Source organism: Lissotriton helveticus, chromosome 2_1, assembly GCF_964261635.1.
Source record: "Lissotriton helveticus chromosome 2_1, aLisHel1.1, whole genome shotgun sequence".
Lineage (NCBI taxonomy): Eukaryota > Metazoa > Chordata > Amphibia > Caudata > Salamandridae > Lissotriton > Lissotriton helveticus.
In genome coordinates this window covers 1,334,174,871-1,334,202,022 of record NC_136059.1, presented here as the reverse complement: position 1 = coordinate 1,334,202,022, position 27,152 = coordinate 1,334,174,871, and the positions used below count along the sequence as shown (strand labels likewise).

Sequence of the window (27,152 nt, the reverse complement as noted above, 5' to 3'; positions counted from 1 at the left end):
TGATAGGGGTTTCGGGCGGTAGCTTGGAATTTATTGTTCTCCATAGATCTGAAAGGATGTAAGAAAATTACACGTTTAACGACAAAGCATGCAAACTAATATAATTTAAATGCTTTATTCAGATTATTTGAACAGGCATTCTGACCCATTGACACAAATTGCATTTAGTAATAGATTGTTTTATTGATTCGAATGATTAACAAAAAAATCAGTTTGACATTTTAGACATGTCACGAAATGCTTTAAGATGTACACAGTTTGCTCAATAGATCTGTTTTATTTATGAATATCTTTCTTGACTGCCATTGTTAGTTTGTACATCAGTGTTTTATTTTTTGCACCAACCAATTAATGTTCTTAAATATAGGAGTTGGTTTTGTCCTTTCTTTTTTATTAGGCTCCATTACAGATTCACACATCAATGCTTGCATTGGATGAATTCCAGGAATTATTTGGTCGCATGCCAAATATTGGGTAAGGAAAATGTAATGCAAATAAAGAAATATTTAACCTTATTGATTTATCTAATTTGGGTTTGCCATGTTTGTTTCTCTGTTGATGGCGGTTTGGTTTCTGTGCCTGTATATATTTGAGTATCGGATGGCAGGGGGTAGCTCTACAAAGAGTTTGGCAATTGTTAACTTAGTTAAAAGTAACTTCAAGATTTGCACAGTGTAACTCTGAACAAGTTGTCACCCCGTATTAGTTATCTGGCCCTTTAACTTTAAAATGAAGTAACCTGTATCTAATGCTTCTATTGTAATAGACATTAATTTGCATTGCAAACATTTCATTAGCATTTTTCACATATTTTATTGCCCAAGGAGGTTACATAGCCCACATTTGTTGAAGGAAACACATTGAAAAAGTAGAGAACATTCTGGGATGCTCCTCATCCCGCATCTGTGAGTTGGCAAAAAAAGGATCGCATGTCACCAGCTTCTTTGGCACCTTATGTAAACCTGCTTCATCATTTCCGTCACAGTGTGTCAAATTTGTGGTGTCAGATGCACAGTGCCACCCGGTGAAAGAGGCATGCATTGCTATAAAACCTGTTCAGCATCAATACTGTAAAGTGTTGTTCACATAAAGAATCTGAAGTAAGCTTTTGAAGAAGCAAAGTGGTTCTTGTCATGTGCTGGTTTCCTAGCCAAATGGCTCCATGGGAAATCTCCCTCACGATGGACCTTACAGTGACACACTCTAATGTCTTAGATAGTCTCTCACAGAGTAGGCAGCATCATCAATGTTCTTTGAGGTTCTCTGGGTTGAGGCATCAGTTGTCATCAATGTTGTACTGATTTCCGCATGCAGAAAATCCAGAACTTCAATTCATAGCCATTTGAAGTGGAGGGCCCTCTTAAGTTCCTTTTAAAAAATATATATATATATTTATTAATCCATGAAGCCACATCAGAGAATAATAAATAATTTTCAGTTATACAATCAATGGTTAAAAAAAATAAAACCCACCCACATGATCCTATACAGGAAAGAGAAAAAAAGAAGATCCTGCAGTGCTGCATAAAACATACATTTGGTAAAAGCAGAGGAAAAGAGTCATTAATGTGTCGAACTCTACCATTTTATCCCCTGTTTACAACAATATTAAAGTGCTTTGTGCAGTGTACAAAATATATCGAATATTACTTTTGATCCTGGGAGAAGAAGACAAGAAAAGAGTGCAAGGTGCAATGTAAGCTGCATGTCATAATTCCATAACATACATATATTTATTTCATAGCATTTCATTCATCCAAATAGGAGAACACCAGTTCCCAAATGTCTCTACCTAACTTCCTCTTCCGAGCCCCCTTTAATGCATATAAGCTGTATTCTAGATTAAAGATGGAAAAAAATCTTGCCCTTCATAGCTCGAAAATCGGGGCACCCTTATGCAGCCACATTGATGCCACGCACAACCCGACTATAGCTGTGGCTACAAAAATCAGATATTGGTGTTTGTATGCCAGCTGGTCGCATCCATCTCCCTCCGTTACCCCTAACAACACATGGGATGCAGTCAATTTAATGGGGCCCCCGAGCAGTTCCGCCAAGAATTTTTCTAGGTCCCTAAAAAATGTACTTAAGTGCCCGCATATACAAAATATATGGACAATTCCTGCATCCTCTGCTCCGCACCTAAAACACTTTTCATCATTAATGCCACCCCATTTGAACAACCTAGCTGGAGTATAATAGAGGTTAAAAATGGTCTTGTGGTGCTGTGCACGGAGATTGGCGGACATCAGTAATCTCCCCGCCAATTCAATTGACTTTTCCACCCATGTCCCTTGACACCCAAGTCTGTTATACCAATTAGTATTTTGCCTATCCAAATCCCCTTCCTTAGTTTCTAGTAATAAGTTATATAACATGCCAATGTGTGCCACTTTCCTTACACCTTCAATTACGGGTTTTATATCAATCTTCCATTGGCTCTTAAGTAGGTAAGCACGGATTGGCAGAAATTTAAAGAATTCAGTTCTGGGGAGGTGATATTTCTTGACCAACATCTCAAACGACATCATGTCCCCATTCTCATATAGGTCCCCGATGTATTGAATATGTTTTGTCCGCCATCTATCTATAATCTGGTCCCAAAATATCGGGGGCAAAAGCATGGTGGCGGAGAATGGGATATACTGAGAAACCCTCTCGAATTTGTACCACTTTCACACCACTTTCCACACCTTATACGCAGCATTCAGAACCTTGAATCTGTATTTTTTTTATAGTAGCTGGGTTCCAAGTTGACAAACAACCGTTTTTTCGCATCACTACCCAACAACATTTGATATATTGAAGGCGATTCGGCAATATCAAACGGTTCTGTCCCTGTGAAAAGAATGTTCATGCGCTGCAACATACAAGCCAGATAATATAAAGTAAAATCAGGAACTGCCTATCCCCGCTTTTCCTGTGGAAGAATCATATAGCGCATTGCTCTTCCGGGTTTCCCTTGTGCCCATGGAAGCCTCGCACATATCGACTGTAAAATAGCCAATTGCACACTTGGGATTTCTATAAGAACGGATCTAAAAAAATATAAAACCTTGGGAAAAATAAGCATTTTAAGAACGTTACACTGCCCAAGAAGTGTCAAATGTAAACATTCACACGGTCTAGCTGCTTTTGTACCGCCGTTAGAATATTACCCCAGTTGACCTCAACTAAGGATATCAAACATGTTCTTATTGTAACCCCTAGATAAGATACCTCGCTTGCAACCTGCTGATCATTAAAACACTCTTGGTTTAAACATAATATTTGTGTTTTAGACACATTTAATTTATATCCTGACGTGGCTCCGAACTCTGCTGCGAATTGTTCTATTTTGGAAATAGCCCCCCTAGGATTAGGGGTGACCACCACCACGTCATCAGCATATGCAAGAACCCAAAAATACTCTTGTTTCCAGATTACTGGTTCTATTCCTGCACTTTGCTCCAGCTTCATTAACAAGCATTTACAATGCAACGGTTTCGCCTTTGGAGAAGTTAGAGCTATTGGCATTGTAAATGACAAAATTTATATTTATGTGCTGGTTTTGAAAACAGATAAATAAATGGCATTGTCATTTACATTGCCAATAGCTCAATATCTCGCAAATGTGAGAACTATTGTACCCTACGGACGGAGCGGAGAGCAAGCACAACCAGGGGGGGCAGGAAAGCAAGCACAACCAGGGGGGCAGGAAAGCAAGCACAACCAGGGGGGGCAGGAAAGCAAGCACAACGAGGGGGGGCAGGAAGGCAAGCACAACGAGGGGGAGTATCAAACACTACAAACAGTTTCAGTGTAAGAGCCCAGGCAAATTTACATTTTGCTGTTTGGGTGCTGCGTGTCCATCAGCGAGAGGTACATTTTTAAGACCATTTACAGCACTCTATGGATATTTGCGGAGGGACCATAAGGCAGCCGTCTCCAATTGCTTAAAAGTAGCACCAGCCTTGAGTACAAATGAATAAGTAGTCAATACTTAAAGACAAAAATTACACAGTACAAAATAAACACCATAACCTTCCAAACATCCTCAAACCTAAAAATGCACGACCAACTGATCTCACCTGTTTGGCATTTAAGGGAAATGCTAATTGTCTCTCAGGAAACGCACTAAAATGTTGATTAGTCCTACCATTACACACATTGGAAGAACTAATAAATCAACATACAAACACGAATCACCAACGTCATGCTGAATAATATGGGCTTTTTATATAGCGCTTCAAACTACACCTCTGCCTTCTCTTAGCACGGTAAATAACAGATGCTGTTAACAGCTCATTTAACAGTACTCCGTTTATCGACCTCAGAAGAAAGGAACAGCGAGCTGCCTTTTATTGAGACCTCTACATTACAGCGATGAGGTCATGGTACAAACCATCTTGCCAGAGTGACAACCACTTTAATGGCAGAAAGGATGAAAACCTGTTGGTGCTCTCTCTCTCCTTGTGCCATGTATATACTTGTAAGGTTCACCAGCAGCAATGTGTTCAGTTTTCTAGCAGACACCCTTCTTCTCCTTTATATTCTACTCCCAGGGTCCAGGTACATGATTTTTCCTCGTCATTTGTCTAGTGGGCATATAGTGCTTAGAAGCAATGGGGAGCTGCTCGAGCAGTGTTTAGGGAGAGCCTGACCCGGCGGTCTTGGAAGCTTGGTCTCAGGGCAGGCTTCTGGGGGCCAGGGTGACGGGATCTCGGGGTCAGTTATCCCTCCCCCTACAGATGCCACTCAACCCCTCCACCCCCCAGCCAGAGGCTCCACCCCATCTCACCTAAAGCTTGTCCCCTCCTGGTTTTCCACTGTGCCGCTGGCTGCAGTCCCAGCAGGCAGGGGGGCTCCGGTTCTCCCCGGTCCTGGGGTCTCAGCTCCCGGTTTCTCCCCCCGTCGTGAGGCCGCTGTAGGTCTGGGTCCTCCCCGCACTGGTTAAGACCCTGCCCCTTCTCTCCCGGCCCCCTTCACGCTTGTTATTCCTGGCGCACCCTAGATTCGAGTCAGCACCCCGATACCGCCGGACCCACAGATCATATGGCCACTGTGTCTGCCCCCTCCCCTGGCGGGGGAGAAAAGTGCAAGGCGTAAGCACCCGACCTCGGTAAGCATTCTGTGTGGCACGAGGAGGCGTTCAGTCAGATGAGAAGGGCCCTCGGCTGCAGGCCGTTTGTTTACCTAGTGCAAAATCTTCTGTTGCGCAACAAACTGAGACTCGCCGTGTCATCGCGTGCACCTTTTTATGGTCACCTACTTTTACCTTCACCACTTTGCATGTTCGGACTTAAAAAATCACGTTGGCACAGGAACTTCCAAACTACGAGTCCCGGCATGCAAAGTGCCGGATAAACAACCATTTACTTGTAATAGACGTTGCTGCTGATAATGAGGTAGATGGCAACTCTGCAAACTTTCGCAAAGAGCAACAGCACGCTCAAAAAAACAAAAATATCAATGACTAATGTTGTTATAATCCATATGGATAGAATATTTTCCGTTATGACGTTCACTTTCGCCTTTAAGCAAGATATTTTACACCCGCAATGAAGGCCTGTCTGTGAGCTGTTAATAGGATGTTGTAACAAGGGTCACATCTTACCTTCCACCCAGAGCTCCTCCACGTTGGCGGCCCGTAATCCGACGGCGAAAGCGCCAAAGATGAGAAGACCCACCGCCAGGAATTTGCCGCAGTTCCTCTGAATGTAGCAGCCCAGTCGGAAGAGCAGTCCCTGGAACTTTGCTCGCAGCCATAGGGGCGCTTTCCGGCCCGAAGCTTTGCCCTGGAGGGCGGGGGAGGACACGGACGGCGGGAGGAGGGCGGGAGAGGACACGGACGGCGGGAGGGGGCGGGAGAGGACACGGACGGCGGGAGGGGGCGGGAGAGGACACGAACGGCGGGAGGGGGGCGGGAGAGGACACGGACGGCGGGAGGGGGCGGGAGAGGACACGGACGGCGGGAAACGTGCACAGGACAGCAAGGGGGGCGGAAAGGCACACGGAGGGGGCGGGAATGGACAGCGCATCTGAATTCACTTTCAGTGAAAGGGGAGGGAACGGGAAAAAACGTAACTCCGCCCTGGGAAAAAATCTCCGGAACGCCCCCGAATCTGGTCCAGCCTTGATGGACAGATCCGGCACTCAATGGCTAGCCTCCATTTATGGAGCTAACCAATGAGAGCCGGGGGACGTTCCAGGAGTCCTTATTGACGACATAGGATTTCACCTGCGCTGAAGAGCTGCGCAGAGCGCAGCCTTCGGCAGGCGAAACCCAAAAAGGGATTAATATATAAGGAGAATAACAAGGGAGAACAGGGACACCCCTGCCTTGTCCACCGTGTTATATTTACTGAATTTGACTCAAGACCCATAATGCATATCTTAGCCATAGGGCGTCTATATAAAACTTGAATAGCTTTAAGGAAATGTTGCTGAAAACCCGCCTGCTGTAGTACTGCCCATAAAAAATCCCACGCGACCCGGTCTAACGCTTTTTCAGCGTCTAATAAAATGAAACTGAATTTATTCCCCATAGTATTGGCTATATCTAACAAGGTAACTACATGGCTAATATGATTAGTAGTCCCCCTCATCGGTATGAATCCATGTTGCCGTGCTGAGACTAGTGGGGTAATCATGTCAGCCAACCGGGTCGCAAGGATTTTGGCATAGATTTTGCCATCAACATTCAATATTGATATTGGCTGATACGAGCCTGGCTGTTCGGCGGGCTTGTCTTTTTAAAAAAAAACTATTATGCTAGCTTCATCCCAGGACAGCGGGGGGGGGGGGGGGGGGGGGGCTCCTGTCTGTGCCTGAAGAAAGGTGGTATGCATATCCGTTTTAAGTTCCTTAAAAAAAGTTTTATATACTTCTAACAGTAGCTTATCGGGTCCTGCTGCTGTACCCGAGGCTAGACTATTAATAGCTCTTTCTAATACTTCCATAGTAATGGGTTTCTCAAGTCTTTCTGCATCTAATATATCTATTTTTTTTGCAATCAAGGCCCTGTAACAGCTTTTCCGTGGCCTGTATATCAGGAGGTTTGCCTGTATAAAGTGCCTCATAATATCCCTGGAATACCTTTAATATCCCTTCATCCATATCAGCCGCGTTCCCTCCAGCATTTACTTCTGGTCCAATTCCTTGGGCTGCTTCCCTTGATCGCACCCTTTGTGCCAAGCAGCGGCCAGTTGCCTCCCCGTATTCATAGCTTTGACCCCTATTGATAACATGCTTTTTGGCTATTTCTTCGCTCCAGTGTAGGTTTATTTTAGCCTTGCACCTAGCAACGTGCACCTGCATATCAGAGATCTCAAGTCCATCCTGAATCCCCTGCATAAGTCTTTCTTCCGCTGCAGACAAATTGCCACATAATTCCTGCACATATGTATATAGCTGCTTCTGCTTATGTAGCCCAAAGCTTAGGGTTTCTCCCCGGAAACCCGCTTTTAAGGCATCCCACATTGACCCAATCCGAGCCGTGCTTCTATTTATAGCCAACAATTGCTCAAGCCACACTTTGATATGTGCCACATACTCGCTATCCAGAAGCAGCTTCTTATCAAATGAAAATGTTCGAGGTCTAGTTCCAGTTTTAAACATGTTAAGATTCAATAAAAGAGGGCCGTGGTCCGAGGAGATCCGCGAGTGAACCTTAATGTTAGCACCTGACAGTAGCAGCCCTGATAAAAAAAAATAATCCAGCCTTACCAATTTCTGGTGCGGATGTGAGAAAAAGGTGTACCCGTACTCCGACCCCCGCAGTGTTGCCCATGCAGCCACCAGGCCATGATCTACTACTAAAGACTGCAGTGCCTTAAAGACTTTCGGTTTTCTTCCCTTATAAGACTTGTTATTATCATGTAACAGCCCTACCTCCAGATGTATATTTAAATCTCTGCATATAATCAGTGGAGTGGGCCATAATGCAAGTTTCACATCTAGACCTTCTAGTACTGCAGCCTCGTCATATTTTGACTCATATATTGAACAAACTGTGCACTTTTGTTTACCATCATACATTCCACATGGACCCATCTCCCGGCTTTATCTGCTAATACTCTTCCAGTCCCCTGTATATGATATTTAGCTAAAATAGCTACCCCCCTTATGGTAGTTGATTGCTTTTTGCATGCCAACACATTAAACCCCAATTCTACCAGCAGTTTTTGTTTACTCCATGGGATGTGCGTTTCTTGAATGCATACCAGATCTAATTGAAGCAATGTCAACTCTGCCAAGATCCGTTGTCTCTTTTTATAGCTATTCAATCCACAAACATTCAGGGAGCCAAGCCGAATGCCAGCATCTTTACGCCTATCCCCCGTTCATATTCATCACAATCATGAGCATTAGGACCATATGGCCAAATCCATTGAATTTCTTGATTAATCTCATTTTCGTTTCATGGAATCTTTTTCACCGTACCCAACCTCCTCCTCCCCCTGCACGGTTTCAGCCGAAGCCGTGCCCTCCCCCCACCTTCCCCCCCAAAAAAGGCTACCAGGCCAAGGGCCTCCGTGATGGAACAAGCTTTTATCCCCCCGGACCACCCCTGTTCCACTGTCTGCAAAACCACGCTTTTTTCCTTTAGCACCTGCTTTGACAAAATCGAAAAGAAATTCCCAAAGAGCCCCTAAAAATATACAAGAAGAATGAAAAGAAGAGCTAATCTAATCCATACATATCACTGTTATTAAATAAAAGTGACACATCTAGTACCCCATATGACTTTACCAAGGTTTATCCCAATATCAATTCTTCTATGAATGCAAATACTCCTTAGCTGCTGCTTCTGTGGTAAAAAACCGAACTTGCTCATTATTTATAATCTTAAGCTTGACAGAGTTCAATAAAAAGGCCTTCTGCTTTTTATCCCTCAATGGAGTAATGAGCTGACCCAATTCCCATCTTTTCTCTACGGTAAGGATACAGTAATCAGGGAGCACAAAAAACTCTATCCCCTTCCCCTTTTTCTTCCGATCTGGTCGCGCCAGGTCATATACTGCCTCTCTTGCCAGAAAATTGTTGACTGATATTAAGATTGCCCTTGGTCTGCTTACATTCTGCCCGCTCTGTTGCGCACTGTAAAGGGGAACCTATGTGCTCGTGGATTTCCCGATCCCAATCCCATTGCGTCAGCCCAGGAAAAGCCCCGGAAAACAATTCACAAACAAACTTTCGCACATCTTGCCCCTCCGCCCCCTCTGGAATTTCCAATATGCGAAGATTATTACGCCGTAGGCGATTCTCCAAGTCCGCAATCTTCCAAAGTGTATCGTCCTTTGCAGTGCGGAGAGCCTCAGTTGTTGCTTTCTGCGCAGCAAGCTCGACCTCTAGGTTCAAAATGCGTCACTCTGCCTCATTGACCCTCTCGGCGAACTCGGAGCAAGATTTTGCCACCCTCCGCACTAAATTCTGGAGCTTGCGACACGCTCCCTGAGTGCGCAAGTTCTTTGTGTGGGTCTCCTCCCTATGGGCCATGATGCTCCGGTAAATGAGAGCCAAGGAGATATCTTTGGGGTTCTCTGTCTCATTCAGATTGAATTGTGTCCCAGAGCTGCCCCAGTGTCCCCATAAATGAATAATCCCACTGGAAGGAATCTGTACTTTCCGCCATCATAGGGCCTGCATTCTCCCCTGTATCAAACTTTTTACGGACTGTATTATGGAGGTCCCCCCCCCCTGTTTGGACGGAGTATTCACGTCTGTCTCGTCCCCAGAGGTATCAGACGGTTCGGACATTGAGAAGAAAGGATAATCTCCCGAGTCACTTTCCCTTGCATTGTCCTGTTTGTCAGTTTTCTTCCACTTGCCCCCAGCCCTGTGCTTTCCTCCTGTGTTTTGGCTCCTTTTCCACTTCCTTCCCCCCTTTTCCCCATTTCTCGGTGTTTGTCACCCACTAGGTTGTCCTTATCTAATATCAAGTCTGGTGTTAAGTCCTGAGAGAGCTTCTCCCCAAGTGTATCAGCTTCAGTATTTTGTATTTTCATATTTATTTTAGACTAGCTGTACCCTGCCACGCGTTGCTGTGGCTCAGTCTGGTTAAATGGAAGAGAAAGAAAAGAGTAAGCGCACATTTGTAATATGTTTAATTTCACAATGCTTGTGGACACACAATATGTTTTTGTGACTATTGTCACGTTGTGTATATATAAACACGCGCTAATGTTGCAAAGTGAAACAACTCCTCCCGGCTCCCTCCACCCACTTCCCGGTCTGCCATCCTGACACCAACTGTTCATCCTAATATATGTAGACTATTGTCTCTATGCGTCCTTTCTTAATGTTACAAAGTGAACCAACTCCCCCTCCTCCCTCCACCCTCCTCCCTCCACCCTCCACCCACTTCCCGATCTGCCATCCTGACACCAACTGTCCATCCTAATATATGTAGACTATTGTCTCTATGCGTCCCTTGTAGTTGTTGCGCAGCAACCAAATCGATAGGGTCTGTTCGGCCTTTCGATTAAAAACACGCACGTATTGGACACTTGCATATTCTAATCCAACGTTGTGTATATATAACCACCCTCTAATGTTGCAAAGTGAACCAACTCCTCCCCCCTCCCTCCACCCACTTTCCGGTCTGCCATCCTGACACCAACTGTCCATCCTAATATATGTAGACCATTGTCTCTATGCGTCCTTTCTTAATGTTGCAAAGTGAACCAACTCCTCCCCCTTCCCTCCACCCACTTCCCGGTCTGCCATCCTGACACCAACTGTCCATCCTAATATATGTAGACTATTGTCTCTATGTGTCCCTTGTAGTTTTTGCTCAGCAACCAAATCGATAGGGTCTGTTCGGCCTTTCGATTAAAAACATTCTAATCCAACGTTGTGTATATAAAACGCCCCTCTATTCGAATCCAATGTTGTCAAAATTTTAAAGCAATCGGTGAAGAAGTTTAGAAGATTCGCGATTTAAATTTTTATTTATATAGATATAGGGGGCATAACTTTCTTTATCTTTTCAGCCAAAAACAACACAGGAACGGATTTCTTACCGCTCTCCATGCGAGTTTTCTCCGTGGTAGACTCCAACTTCTTCTGGGGCTCTTGTACTGGCCCGTTGTCCGCTGCCTCCATAGTGCTCCTCGCCTCTTCCCGTCCTACTTTCGGGGGCATTGCAGTGTTGCCTGGTCTAGCTTCCCAGGCGCCTTCCGACCTCGTCAGCGTTCCGCACGCACCACTGCGCGCACACACAGAAGACCGCCCAGCTGGAGTCAGCAGCCTCCAGACCTTCACTCGGGGAACCCAGCAGAGGCTCAACAGCATTGCCTCCGTCGTGCACCAAACCAGTAGCTGAGTCTACAGACCCCTCACAGCTCTGCCTGATGACCAGCTCCGACAGAGCTCTTCCTTCGGCGTCCTTGGCACCATCGGCGCGGTAAGCCTAACAGGGGGGAAAAACTCCGGGAGCTGTGAGCTTAAGTTTCTATGGCAAAATTGTAAAAAGACTGAGTTCTGGATACTGGTTCCCTGGGAGGTCACATGTCTATTTCTAGGCTAGCACTGAGTAAATTTTGTCCAAGGGCAAAGACTCTGTAACCCTGAAATCACTCCGCTTCAAACAGTTGATCAGGTTCTAGGTGTAGAAATGGATAACGTAAGAGAGTTAAGACTCAGGCAAGATCAAAACATTTTACTTGTAGGGCTTGTGACTGTTTAAGCTCAGACTTTAATTTGAGTATGTACTCTCCAACACCATCTGCTTCAGTCCCTTCAAGAACCCCCAAATAAATTAATATATTAGGCAGTAGCCTAAATTGAACATATCTACATATGTTCTGCAGCAGAGACTCTTCCACCTTGAGACCTTTCCAACTTCTGTTTTTTAATGTTCTTAGACTGTTGAAACATGCAAAAGAAGTCTTTCTGGGTCAAGCCCTTGTAAAACTTTGACAAAAGGAGGCTCTGGAAGGAGTAAAACCATCCCAAGTGAGCTTTTCTGTTTCAGCGTAGCATTCCCCTCCTAATGATTCTGTAAATGTGTCAGCGGTATTCATGCTTCATGCTCTGTTTTTAGTGCCCTGACCATATCAGAAAAGAAGATGGATGGATGCTATATTGAAGAAAATGTTCTTGAATACCTCCAGATGAGACCCATTCCTCACAGCATTGCTTAACAGATGTGGCCTTTTCTTGTGGAAGCTGGTGAATCATCTTGTTTACTAATTGCGCACAGATAAAGAGGAAACTACACTGGAGATGATTAGTGATGGATGTGTGGTTTCCGTCCACAAAACCCAAGTATGCCGTTGACTACTCACCCAGCAGATACTGTCATGATATCTCTCAGGGGATCTTCATGACTTAGCTCATAGACTTGAAATTAAATGGCCACCACAAAATTATGAATTTCCCATTCTCTGGAATACCTTGTTTTGGGTTCACACTAGGGGTGAGGTCATTAGGATGCAGGCAGAATCAGAGATTCTCAAGCTAATTGGTTTGGAAGAGAGTAAGAAATTAAGCTCAGTACAGCTGATCTTCTCATCGGTCCCATCAGCACTGGTTTCTCCTCCACTTGGCAGCTTTATTACCAGGTGAAAAAAAAATCTTTTGCCACAGTTAGAGATCTCATATGATTGTTGAGAGGGGTGGCACAGGTATCCACATAAGTTGGATACTCTCAGCAACTTTTGAGAGTTCCACTTTTCATCATGAAAATACAAAATACCTGTATTATATTGTACGATATCTGAAAGAAACAGTTAGTTATATATTCCGTACCTTAGAATTACCCACAGGCATCAGACTGTATCCGGAAAGTTTTTCGTCAGCAGTACCCCTGCGCATCGGAAGGTGGAGTTGGTCGACTCCGCGTTGGTCGTCGGCGTCGTGGTTGCCGGGATGACGTTGTGGTAGTGACTTAGACTCCGACCTTGCACACTGACGTCAGTTCTTTCTTTTTACACGCAAGCAAGCGCTGATCCGTAGAGAGCGGTACCTCCAGTCACTTTTTGACTGACTTTTTCTCTACTTTTGAAATTAAGCTCAGTACAGCTGATCTTCTCATCGGTCCCATCAGCACTGGTTTCTCCTCCACTTGGCAGCTTTATTACCAGGTGAAAAAAAAATCTTTTGCCACAGTTAGAGATCTCATATGATTGTTGAGAGGGGTGGCACAGGTATCCACATAAGTTGGATACTCTCAGCAACTTTTGAGAGTTCCACTTTTCATCATGAAAATACAAAATACCTGTATTATATTGTACGATATCTGAAAGAAACAGTTAGTTATATATTCCGTACCTTAGAATTACCCACAGGCATCAGACTGTATCCGGAAAGTTTTTCGTCAGCAGTACCCCTGCGCATCGGAAGGTGGAGTTGGTCGACTCCGCGTTGGTCGTCGGCGTCGTGGTTGCCGGGATGACGTTGTGGTAGCGACTTAGACTCCGACCTTGCACACTGACGTCAGTTCTTTCTTTTTACACGCCAGCAAGCGCCGATCCGTAGAGAGCGGTACCTCCAGTCACTTTTTGACTGACTTTTTCTCTACTTTTGTAGACTTCGTTTTGTGAGTCCATCGCCTCCTGGTGCACGAGGGATGCCTAGCTTCAAGGCCTGCGGTTCCTGTCACCGACTGATGTCTGTGATGGATCCGTACCGCGTGTGCCTCTACTGCCTGGAACGCGACCATGACCCCAAGTCTTGCTCCGACTGCCGAACCATGGTCCGAAGTCCTTGCGGGAGCGGTTCCGAAAGCTCCTCGAGGCTCAGCAGTTGGCTCCGCGTTGCTCGAGGTCCCGACGCGTGGTAGGTCGAGGTACCGATCACAGAGCCATCATCACTCCTCTTCCAAGTGTTCGCACTCAGGGTCAGGTTAGTCAAAGCATAAGAAGAAGTCGAAGACGCATCGTCGCTCTTCGACTTCCCCTCGTCCGTCGGCCGACGTGACGAATGGTGCGGATGGTGCCCCTTCCGTGGCTCCGCGTGCAGAGCCTACAGGGTCGGCTCCGGCCTTCCCTCCCTTCCCCTGGACCAGGAGCGACCCCTGCCCAGCTTCGTCAATTCTACGAAGCGATGCATGCCATCTTTGGGCAGCCCGACTCCGCCGGCGTGCCTCCAGGCCCTGCGGACTCGATTTGGGGCCCTAGGCCTTCAACGCCAGCGGCTTCGGCCTTGGCACCGCAGGGCCCCCTTGGATCCAGGCCTGGATCCGGATCGGCGCCGGTCGACATAGTAACACCTCCATGGGCGTCAATTCCACCAGCACCACGTCCGCAGCCGGCTGGACCCTGATGTGGACACGGAGCCGGACCGGCGCCGATGGGTACTTTTGTGCCTGTGTTCCACCCTGGCCCTTTTCGGACAGATTGGCAGCTAGAGGAGGGTGAGGAAGATTGGGAGGGGTCTGGAAACCCTTTGACCGGCCAGTTGGATTATGATCCGGACTGGAGAGAGGAATTGGGGGATGCCAGTGGTCTGGATACCTCCCCATACCTTGGCATGTTGTCTCCTCCTACCGTGGTTACGGAGGATGGAGCATCATACGCAGTGGTGTTGCGTAGGGCAGCCGAGGCTCTCCACCTCAAGCTTCCTACGGTGGCAGTCAGGACTAACGTCCTGATAGAGGCACTTCAGCCGGCAGCGAGCTCTTCGGAGTCCCTGCTGCTGTTCAATGAGGCCCTATACGACATCCTTTTGGGCTCCTGGTCCAGGCCCAACACAGGAGCTCCTGTGGATAGGATGATTGCCCGACGCCACCTCCTTGCCCGGACGACCCCACTTTCCTCTCCCAACAACCCACCCCTGTGAGCTTGGTGGTCCAAGCCTCGATATCCAAAGGCGCATTCCCTACCACTCCACATGATAGGGAATCAAAGAAGCTGGACCATCTTGGGAAGATGTTTTCTTCCTCCAGCTTGGGACTGCAGTTGGTAAACACTGCATGTCTGTTGGGCCGTTATTCCCACTCTGTGTGGGATACAGTGGCGCAAGTGCTGCCCCAGTGCCCGAAGGAGGCCTGGGCCGTGCTCTCCCGTGCAATTGCCGAGGGGAGAGACGCATCAAAGTTTACCATCCGCTGTGGACTGGACACCGCTGACTCGCTGGGTAGGATGATTTCAATGGCGTTAGCCCTTCGGCGCTACGCCTAGCTGAGGTCAACTGGCTTTTCTGGGGATGTCCAGAACACCCTAATGCACATGCCCTTTGATGGCCGTCGCCTGTTTGGACAAAGCAGACAGTGCGCTAGAGCACTTCAAGGACTCTCTGGCTACGGCCAAGTCCTTGGGCCTCTCCACCACACAACCTGCACTTTCTGCTTTTTGCCCCTTTCGTGGCTATGGAAGGGATGCCCCACAATGTTCATTCCAGGACCACAGGCCAGCCCAAGCTGTTCAGTCCCAGCACGGCTGAGGACGTGGGAACCACCGCCGTGGGTCTGGGGGCCAGCGGGCAGGCCACTCCACTACCGCCCCCTCTGCAGCAGCCTCCAAACCCTCCTAGTCCGACCTTTCAGGCCCATCACACGCCAGTGGGTGGCAAGATTCATCATCATCTCCCCACTGGTGTACCATCACGTCGGACAGGTGCGTTGTGAAGATAGTCCGAATGACCCTAGCTCAGGTCCTGTCTGCCATCGACCCTGGAGACTGGATGGTAGCATAGGACTTGCAGGACGCTTATTTTCACATCCCCGTCCTGCCGGCCCACCGGCATTACCTGCGGTTCACGGTAGGCCACGACCACTTTCAGTTTACCGTGCTCCCCTTTGGCCATACCAGCGTCCCTCGGGTGTTAACGAAAGTGATGGCGGTGGTCGCTGCTCATCTGCGCAGATCAGGGATTCCAGCCTTCCCCGATCTCGACGACTGGTGTTGAAGGCGGGCTTGCCCCATGCAGTCGTCTCCCACCTCCAGACTACGGTCAACCTCCTGCATTTGCTGGGGTTCTCCATCAATGTGCCGAAGTCACACCTGTTGCAATCTCAGAGGCTCCTTTTCATCTGAGCGGTTCTGGACACAATGCAGTTTAGGGTTTATCCTCCCCAACAGCGAGTCCGGGATATTTGCGCTATGATTCCGATCTTTCAGCCTCTATCCCGGGTTTTGGTCAGGATGCCCCTCTGGCTACTGGGCCTGATGGCCTCCTGCATCCTGCTGGTGGATCATGCCAGATGCATATTCGTGCACTGCAGTGGGACCTGAAGTTCCAGTGGGCGCAGCATCATGGGAACCTGTTCGATTGCGCCCAGATCGCGGAGGGAACTGCATGCCAACTGCAGTGGTGGCTCACGAACCAGGATTGGTTTGATGGCAGATCCCTCTCCCTTCCTCAACCAGAGTTCACAGTGGTGACCGATGCATCACTTCTGGGATGGGGCGACCACATGGGGAAGGCGGATATCAGAGGCCTCTGGTCTCCGGCGGAGTCCGGGCTCCATATCAACCTTCTGGATCTACGGGCGATTCGTCTTGCACTCAAAGCATTCCTTCCCTCTGTCCGGGGAAGAGTAGTGCATGTGTTCACGGACAACACCACCGCCATGTGGTACTGCAACAAACAGGGCCGGGTGTTGGTCGAGGACCCTATGTCAAGAGGCTCTCCGTCTCTGGACATGGCTGGAACATCAGGGTATATCCCTGGTGATTCAACACCTGGCAGGTTCTTTGAACGCCAGGGCAGACAAACTCAGCAGCAAGTGCATGATGGATCACAAATGGCGTCTTCACTAGGAGGTGGCGCAAGGTCTTTCATCAGTGGGGAGAGCCTTGTTGAGACCTATTCGCCACCGAAGAAAGCCCACAACGACAGTAATTCTGCACATTGGAATTTCCAAGGCGGCACTTGCTATGCGACGCTTCATATGCCTTTCCGCCTATACCACTTCTGCCCTGAGTGCTAAAGAAGATCAAGCGTTACCAGGCCCAAGTCATTCTTGTGGGCTCCGGATTGGGCACGAAGAGTCTGGTATGCTGAGCTGCTACACATGGCCATCGATCCTCTGATCCGTCTGCCTCTTCGGGAGGATCTTTTGTCGCAGCAGCAGGGAACGGTCCTCCACCAGAACCTGTCCAGCCTCCACCTCCTTGCGTGGAGATTGAGCAGCAGCCGTTGACGTCATTCGACCTGCCTCTCGAAGTCTGTGATGTGATCTTGACAGCCAGGCGTCCCTCCACTAAGATGCTATACGCCTGCAGATGGAAGAAATTTGTGTCATGGTACACAGCAAAGGCTGTAGATACTCTTTCTGCCCCTCTTTCTGAAGTTCTCTTGTTCCTCCTTTCTTTGGCCCAGCAGGACTCTGCTCTGGGCACTCTTAAGGGCTAAACCTTGGCCATTTCAGCTTTTCCTAGGCTCCCTGATCAGCCTTCTCTTTTCAAGTCCCATGTTGTAAATAGATTCCTTAAGGACATTACTCATCATTTTCCTCCTGTTCCCTTCGTAATGCCTCAGTGGGACTTGAACTTGGTTCTTACCTATCTTATGTGCGCTCTCTTTGAGCCGCTACATAACTGTCCTCTCAGACTTCTCACTCTGAAAACTGCCTTTCTGGTGGCCATCACCTCTGCACGCAGGGTGAGTGAACTACAAGCTCTTTCATCCAATCCTCCCTTTCTGGCTGTCCATCTGGACAAGGTCGTCCTTAGAACTAGACCTTCCTTTCTTCCCAGTGTGGTTACTTCTTTCCACATTGGCCAAACCATCACTTTGCCCACCTTCTTTCCGCATCCTTCAAAGAGGAAGAGAGGCTCCACTGTCTGGATCCAAAACGTGCGCTTTCCTTCCACTTGGATCGCACCATACATTTCCGGGTGGACGACCAGCTCTTTGTTGGTTACGTGGGTGCTAAGAAAGGTTGGGCCGTGCACAAACAGACCATCTCCAGGTTGTTCATTCTGTGCATCAAAGCCTGCTATTCTTTGGCAAAGAAGCAGCCTATAGTTGGGCTGCGCGCCTATTCAACCAGGGCTACGGCAGCTACTGCTGCTTTCGGACGAGTCCCCCTAAATGACATCTGTCAGGCAGCTACGTGGGCATCTCTGCACATGTTCACCAAACACTACTGCCTGGACAGCCAAGTCCGGAGAGACAGCTTCTTCGGCCGTTCTGTTCTCCAGGAATTTGTGGTTTGAACTTGGTTCGCAGACCCTCCTCCGGGGTTGTTATTGCAGGGGTATCTATTCTAAGGAATTTATAACTAACTGTTTCTTACAGATGAACATGTTACTTGCCTTCTGTAACGAAATATCTGTAAGAAGCATAGGTTAGTTAAAGATTTCTTACCGCCCCACCCATCCTCCCCGTTCTGTCGAACTGACTTCTAGGGTTAAGGTATTCCTTTCAGGGCCCTAGTTTTTTGCACCAATGGTCAGTGCTTTGCATGGCTCTGCACTTCTGGCGTGAAAAGTCTTGTACAGAACTGACATCAGCGCGCGAGGGCGGCGTCTGAGTAGCTACTGCGACGTCATCTCGGCGGCCACGCCGCCGCCGACGAACGTGGAGTTGACCGATGCCACCTTCCGACGCGCAGGGGTATTGCTGACGAAAAACGTTCCCCATCCAGTCTGACGCCAGGGGGTAATTCCAAGGTTAGGAATCTATAACTAACCTATGTTTCTTACAGATATATCGTTACCGAAGGTAAGTAACTTGTTCATCTGCTTGATAAATCTATCTTTAATTATCACATTCTCAGATTCAAATGTGCATGGTCGAACATTCTACCATAGAAATTGGCAATATCTTTTCATCTAAACTGACCAATTGAGGCACCCCTATGACTTTGAAAGAGTACCCAAAATAGTTACTACTTGGTCCATGCTATAAATTGCAAACAAATGCTTATAAAAACAAAAGATTAATACTTCTTAACTGCACAGAAATGGTTAGATATGTTTCACAGACCTTCTGGAAATATTTCCATATACCCAATGTCAAGATATACCAGAACTTGCTATTATTTGAGGTAAATGAACCTTTGCAATACAGAATTGTATGTGCCTATATGAAGGCAGCTCTACAAGCCTTTATTCAGTGCATATCAGTGGAAACTGCATATTATAAGCAAATGTAAATATACAAGAGAAGAAAATACCTGGGAGCTGGGTTGGACACAAGGAAGACAAACTGGTTTACTTTGGAGCAGATGCTGCTACCATCTGTTTAAAACGTGCCTTCCAAGTCCGTCCAGTCCTTAACCAATAGCTAGAAATACCCCCTTCCAAAATCACTAGCATCCTATATTTCCGTGGTGTCTCATGGATTAAGCTCCACACGAGAGCTTTTTGGGCATATCTATATCTCCAAATTGAGTAAGTAAGCTGAACGGAAGTGGAGAAGGGACTGTGTTTCCGTCAAAAGATTATGCTATCTGGCTACTATCAAGCAGTATTGTAAAGCCATCTTTAAAGCTCGCGCTGCATATTATGCTAGCGAAATCAAGCTGAGTCCTAATCCAGCTAAATGTATCTTTAAGATTCCTAAAGCCCTTAGGTCTAATAAGGCCACTGAATCTGTCATATCATCGGCACAACAGTGTGATGATTTGGCTTCCTACTTTCTTGAAAAAGTCTGTGCTATTTACCTATCTTTTCCTCCTGCCCCTTTTCATTTAACTTCTGTGCCCCCAGACCTTAGACCTCAGCAGTCGCTGTCAGCCATTCCTCATTTGTCTCTGGAGGAACTCACTTGTTTGAGTGGTGCAATCAAATCAGGCTCCCCTGCTGACCCCTTGAGGCCTTCACAATTCAGAGAATCTTTCGCTATTTTTCAGACCCCACTCTGTCACATTATTAATACTTCCTTTTCCACTGCCACTCTACCTGCACTTTGGAAACAGGCTTGGGTGTCCCCTATTCTCAAGAAACCCACACTGGACCCGTCCAAATTGGAAAACGTTAGGCCTATTTCCCTGCTCCCTTGGGTGGCTAAGGTTGCAGAGGCACACGTTAACAACGTGCTTACCCAATTTCTAATTTCCAACGATATCTTGGATAGCTCCCAAAATGGGTTTCGATCGGGACACAGTACGGAGACCGCTCTTTTGACCACTACTGAGCACCTGCGATACATTCTTGATGCCGGTCAAAGTCTGGCACTTATTTTGCTAGATCTTAGTGCCGCCCTTGACAAGGTCTCGCATGATATCTTGTTACAACGGCTGGAGGAAGCTGGAGTGTTTGGGTCTGCTCTGAAATGGTTTAGCTATTTTCTGACCGAAAGATCATTCAGAGTATCCACACCTCCGTTTCTCTCTCAGGCCCATTCTACTGATCAGGGGGTACCCCAGGGCTTAGCTCTAAGCCCGGCCTTGTTTAATCTTTATGTTCAACCTCTCGCTGCGGTCGCCAGGCAATGGGATCTTGTGATGGTCTCATATGCCGACGACACGCAGCTGGTTGTCACTTTGGCCGAAGGATCCTCCCCATATGCCTCTAGGTTTGGAGATGGGATGGCGGCTGTGGCTCAATGGATGGCCTCTAATTGTTTACAACTTAATGCTAACAAAACCGAGTTTTTTTTGGTTGGGAAGAATACCAATTTATGGAGTCAGCAGTGGTGGCCTACTGTTCTGGGTGCAACCCCCACATCCAAGACGTTGGTTAAAAATCTTGGGGTGTGGATGGACTCATCCCTTAGTTTCCGAGACCATACTAGAAAAACTGCTGGTACATTTTTTGGCCTGCTGCGGGGACTTAAACCCCTCTTGAAATTCTTTGATCCTACTACACGTCAGCTGGTCATACAGGCCACCATCCCCTCTCGCCTTGACTATGCCAGTTCTCTTTTACTTGGAGCAAATAAGGCCGAGATTTGTCGGTTGCAACACGTCCAAAATGCGGCTGCCCGAGCCTTGGTAGGCCTGCCGTGATTTTGTTCAGCTCCTGACACCATTCGGAAGCTGCATTGGCTTTCCATGGAAAAACGGATTCAATTCAAGACCTGTGCCTATCTTTCAAGATCGTGAAATTTGCTAGTCCCAGCCTGCTGAGCAATTTCCTCACTCTGTAAGTTCCTGCGCGCAGGCTACGGTCGGCAGGGCAGCAGTTGGTGGCTGTCCCACGGGTTAAGCGCAGCCGTGTGGGAGGTCGTTCCTTTCGCCATTTGGCTGCGAGGTTATGGAACTCTCTCCTGGAACAGATCCGTGGTATGGACTTCCTACTTGCTTTCAGGAAAGCTGTTAAAACTTTCCTTTTTCCTCCAGCCTAATTAGAGACTTCTGACAGCTTTTATGATCTGTGATCTCTGTGCGCTTTTTGCACTCCTTAGCTACAGCGCCGGGATGCCTCTTTGCTGGGGCAGCTGCGCGCTATACAAGCCACATTAACATAACAAATCTTCTATTACTTAGCAAAGTCTGGTTTGTTCTTCCCTTCTTTCAAGAATTTAATAGCCAGTACAAAATGTAACATTTCCCTCCTATTTATATTTACCTTGAAGCTCACCCTTCTTTTACTTTCAGAGATCATTTAATATATTCTGTAATCTTTTTACCCTTATCCTTTCTCTCTCAAGCAGAAAAATCTCTTCACACCCTTTATGTGAAGGGATCTCAAGGTACGATCTTATCAAACTAAGACATTAGGAAGATCAAGTTTGGTTTCAGTATTTTGGATTTAGTCACCTCCTGTTTTCTATTGGTAAGTAGTATTCATTCAGCATTATTGCTTCACTGTCAGTTGGCCGACAGATACTCTCAATCAATCAAATAAGCTTTTACTCAGAATCACATGGTGAATCATAAAAGCTACAAAAATATAACAATATCAAGTTAAAAATCAGTTAAAAAGTAATTAAACACATGAGATAAAAACAGACAGAAGCATCCCCTGTTGGTCAGTAAGATTTCTAAATCTGCTTTCTATATCTTATTACAGTCCATAAAAACTGTGACAACACAGCACATATATACAAACTTGGAAGCGATTGCAGGTAAAACATAGCTGCTCGACATTGCACAAAACCTAGTTGTTTTAACAGAGGCTTAAGAAAATGTTTTCTCAAGTCTGAATAGAATTTGGAAAAAAAGAGACTTTGAATGGTACTCTACATAAAATTATTGTGACGTGGGCATTTCACAGGCTCGTGTGACCACGTATTAATGGTGGGGAAGCTAATTAAATGATGGAAAATGTAGAACCTGAACTGTGTCAGCACAAGTCTATGGCGTGAATTATACACATTGGCTAGGTAGGGCTAATCAAGATCAGCTGGCTCTTCAAAACAGAGGGTTTTATTATCTCTCTGGATAGCTTCAATTCTTCAAGTGTCAATAGACATTTCAATTTAAAAGCTTTTCTTTGGATGCTAATCAGTAGCTCAGGGTGGGCTAAAAACTTGGGATGGCCAAGAAGTCACGGACAAATCTGAGCCATGGGATTTTAAAGGCAGAGAAGATCTAAGACAGTGCTCTATGATGGAACAATTGAATACTGTGTATTCAGAGGACCAGATCTTATGCCAGAGCAAAACTGGCTGGATATTGATCACATCTGCTAAATAAGGAACCCCCAATTCAGAATGGCAGACAAAGGTTGAACAACTTTTCGAAGAACAAGGAGGTACCTAAAGAATACATTTTCTGCTAGCTGAAGCAAGTCATCATTCGTATGCCCCTAAAGCTCAGAGCCATACGTGGCAATTGGTCTACATTTGGCCTTATAAATGGTCATCATTTCCATCGCATGTTTAATGTTCAGCTTCCTAGCAAAGTTCAATAAGGCCATGGTGATTTTAACAAATTGCAGCCTCCTTGACTTGATTAAACTAGTCCAGTTCCCATCTGTATTAAATAAAATGCCTAAGTATGAAAATGTAGGCGTGAACGAAATCTTAGTGCCGTCAATTAAAATGTCACGGCAGTTAGTAGCTCTGTTCCCAAGTTTCATTACAAAGGTGTTACTGATGTTTATTTTTAAACTGTGGTTCTGCATAAACTTAACAAATTCATCGACTAAATGCTGTAGGCCAAGAGGAGTACACGCCATTAATACCACGTCAGCGGCATATGACCGTGCCGTAATCGGATTCTGCCCAATTTGGGGTAAATCTGTGCACTTACTAGCAAATGTGCTTCCTAAGCTAATATGGTAAAGATTAAACCAGAATGGAGCGAGTACACAACTTTGGCAAACTCCTCTTTCTATATTAAGTGGCTGAGTGCATTTGCCATTTAAACTGTATCTTACTTTGCCTCGTCCTGATGCATACAGATTGCTAAGAAAATTCACCATAGAGTGATCTATGCGCATTCTGACCATCATTGACCATAGTTTGTCATGCAACACAAAGTCAAAAGCAGTGGATATATCTACGAATTCTAAAAACAAACTACTGCCTTTAATTACAATTTTTTGTAACATTTTTCAATTCAATAATACTATATATATATATATATATATATATATATATATATATAACAGCTCCCCTGACAAAGTCAGAAACACCCAGCACTCTCAGTGAGTTTAAACCCTTCGGTTTATTTTGCACATACATACATACATATATATATATATATATTTTTTTTTCTCTCCAATTCGCCAGAAAGCTCAAAGATGCACACACAGCAGCTGTCACCAACAGGCTTTATTCACTTGAAAAACGGGCATTTACATTCAAGGTAACTTTTCATTTTCTTTAGCCAACGCGTTTCGAGGACACCGCCTCTTCTTCCTGGGCTGCTCTGTTTAATCACACAGGTGTTCAATCCCTTATTGTTAAGTACATGCAGCCACCCCCAGTGGGTCGTGCTCAGTGCCTGCTTGCATGCTGGGACATTGAGTTCAATTTAAATACAGTCATTCCTCGTAGTGAGTTTCTTTGGTGATTAATTATTATCTGAGCAATGATGTTAAGGTGGAAAGAATCAAACCAGCATAACATTTAGGGGCCCACTGCGGGTGTTTTAATGTTTCATCATTGCTCAGATAATATTTAATCACGAAAGAAACTCACTACGAGGAATGACTGTATTTAAATTGAAATTGCCAGCTGAGAACATCGCCAGGAGGCAGTTCCGCTCCCGGAAGAGCACCGTAGCACGCGCACCACCCGCCAGAGCACCGCACGGGGACTCCATAGCCCAGGAGCCCGTGCGTGTCCAGCTCGGAGCGGAGCCAGGCCCACCCGCCCTCCGGTGTTCAAAACACCTCGCCGGACCCGCTGGCGCGGGTCCCGCAGCGCCAGCTGAGAACATCGCCAGGAGGCAGTTCCGCTCCCGGAGGAGCACCGTAGCACGCGCATCACCCGCCAGAGCACCGCACGGGGACTCCATAGCCCAGGAGCCCGTGCGTGTCCAGCTCGGAGCGGAGCCACGCCCACCCGCCCTCCGGTGTTCAAAACAACGTCAGGCTGACGCAGCGTGGGACGAAGCCCGGACAAAGGGCGGACAGTCAGTGACAGTCCGGGACAGGCAGAGACTGGGCTGGGCCAACCCCCCTGGATCTTCAATTAAGGTACTTTGTGAGTCGTTTATCTTTCCAGTTTTGCTAATTGTTCCGGAGCCATGGGAAAACGGAAGCTGGTTGAAGATTCAGGCGACATAGTAGGGGGTGTATCCAAGGGTGGGAAAATAGCCAAAAAATGTAAAACCAAGCAATTGGCTAAACGGATGCCTAACGCTGGAGCAAACTGTGTCATGGACCGAATAGACGATTTGATACAAGACTGTGGAGACATTCTGTCCCAAGCACCCAAAACTGTTGAGATACCAGACGAGGGGTCTATGCCTACAGGGTCTGGGTTGCACAAAAGGCTAGACAATGTGGCGGTGAAAATTCCTGACATGTTTTTGTGTAAATCTGTGTTGGGGTCAGAGGTTAACACTGTACCAAACGTTGAGAAAGAATCACGTGTAGATCAATTGACCCCACCCATAGATCCAGATGGTAGCGTGGTGGACCTAGAACCGTTATTTAGTAGTAACAGGTTCTCAGTTTTGTCTCAGATAGGATGTGAGGATTCAGGTGGAGACTTGATGATGCCCACTGTTAGTGAAAAACTTATATCTGTGCCTGGTCCTATTAACGTTCCGATGTCCCCCGATCATTCAACTGATCCCCTGTGGGTAATTATTAAACATTTGTGTGGGTTGGTGGAGGCATTGCAAGTAAAAGTGGATCACTTGACGGCCCTAGCTAATCCCAAAAATATTACTCCTGGACTTAACACCCTTAACCCAATAAAAGCGAGATTGATAGACCCTACGAACAACATCACGGCTAGAGGGAAGAGCTGTGTTCCATCTGCCCCGCTAACTGCTATTCCATCGACACCTTCCCTGCCTAATAGGAAAGCAAGGGGAAATACGCAACCGGTAGGCAATTTACAGGCAAAGGGAAAAACTATGACAATCTTGCCCAAAAGCGTGCCCACAAAATCTAATACCATACCTAAAACTTCACAAGTAGATGGAAGCAGAAGGGGTGAGAATAGAAAGGAGGGATGCCTGCAAGATCCAGGATTGAGTTCCCTCAAACCTTTCAGTCTTCACCGTAGTGACTACCCTAACCATACTAGGGCTGTTTATATGGTAAATGTTCCTAAAATACCTGGGGGGCGAGACCATGAATCTCCGGACACCCTAACGAATAAGACAATCCATTGGATTAGGTATATCTGGGGGTGTAGGTCTGTTATCAGGGAGGATATCTTAAAATCCACAAGATTTACAACTCCTGGTGACACCTATGACTGTATCGAGGTAGTCTTAAAAAAAACCAAAGATAGCAGAGGGCTTGATAGCCCTGGAATACAGGACCTGCTCCCCAGATAATTCCCGGATCCAATTGAGATCTCAACCCTACCAAAGAATGACTCAAACTAGTGTAATGCCAGAGAGGATTTTAGGTGATGCTTCTTCAGGTTTGAATTCTAACGATTGACTCCGGAGTGGAGAAGTATTACCCAGGGAGACAAGTAGCAATGAGGCTCCAAATCTTGCACTTGTTGTAACGGACCCCACTTTCTTTATTTCAGAATCACCGCCCTTAGGGATGACAAGTGAACAGAATAGAATAGTAGGCACCATCCAGGATATTAACAATTCTGTAAATTTCCCTGCTACTACAGGGGCTCTTTTTTCCTGGAACATCGCAGGACTCGGAGCGAAAATGGACTCCCCTGAATGGGCCTCCTTTATCAATAGACATGATATATGTCTATTCCAGGAAACCTGGGCTCTAGATCAGTTACATTTCCCAGGGTACCTGAACTATGGAATCCTGGCGGAAAAGAAAGGGAAAGGCCGACCATCAGGCGGCCTGGCGGTTTGGATTAGGCAAGATCTCGATGTAACAGTCAAGGTAATTCCCACCAGGCACAGGGATTTACAGGTACTCCTGCTTGAGTTCCCAAAGCGAGACCCTATTTATCTATACAATGTATATGTTAGAAGTACCGGGGGTAAAAACTCGGAAATTTTAACATTCTTGGAGGATCTCCTAGAAAGCAATTCTCTCCATACCAATAATATTATTATAGGAGGAGATTTTATTGTAACCTTTGAACCTCTCCTGAATGATAACTGGGACCTCTCAGATGAAGAAGACAGGATATGGGGGGTCCCTAAACTGGACTTAACTCCCATTAAAAGATGGACGCAAATTGTTATCCAATTGAACTCTTTTTGTTTAAACAAAGTAGTTAGATCTGCCAATGGTAGAACAGTGGGTGACAAAAGTGGGGCAAGTACCTATAAGAACGGCCCCCGGCAGAGCAGAATAGATTACATTCTTGTTAGCTTGAGCCTGTGGAGGTATCTGCAGGATATGCAAGTTATGGATAGACTAGAGAGTGATCATAATCCTCTATCGGCCAAAATATCCTATTGGGATTCACCAGTAGCATTAATTAGGGTGACTGATGCTGTTATTCCAGTGGACGTCGTTATCACTAATGAAATGCGTCACGTCCGCTGGGCTAAGGTTGCGGTCGACCAGGAGAACGTTGATTTTATAGCTGATAAGCTCACGCAGGCAATAAATGATATGAAGGAAGCACTGGTAGTGGAGTGCCCAACCGCTAATAACGAATATGCAACCAGGATTCACGAGGCTTTCTTTAAGGACCTACGAACAGTCTTTGTAAAGCCCTCCCAAAAAAGTGGTCCTTGTATACAAGTTTCTCCACGCTGGTATTCAGCAGACTGCAGGCAGGCTCGCTTGGAGCTAGGCAGAGCCCTTAAAAATGGTTCGAGT

At 46.4% G+C, this 27,152-nt stretch overlaps 1 protein-coding gene across 4 annotated transcripts in view; it reads left to right on the top strand.

The window, feature by feature from the left end:
* The window catches only part of UBA6 (ubiquitin like modifier activating enzyme 6), a 1,111,768-nt gene that overhangs the window by 373,563 nt on the left and 711,053 nt on the right, over positions 1 to 27,152 (top strand). For all 4 annotated transcript variants that reach the window (XM_078676253.1, XM_078676254.1, XM_078676252.1 and 1 more), the window contains exon 12: positions 398 to 474. In XM_078676253.1, coding sequence (XP_078532379.1) covers positions 398 to 474 — 77 coding nt within the window. The remainder of the gene's footprint in view (positions 1 to 397; positions 475 to 27,152) is intronic.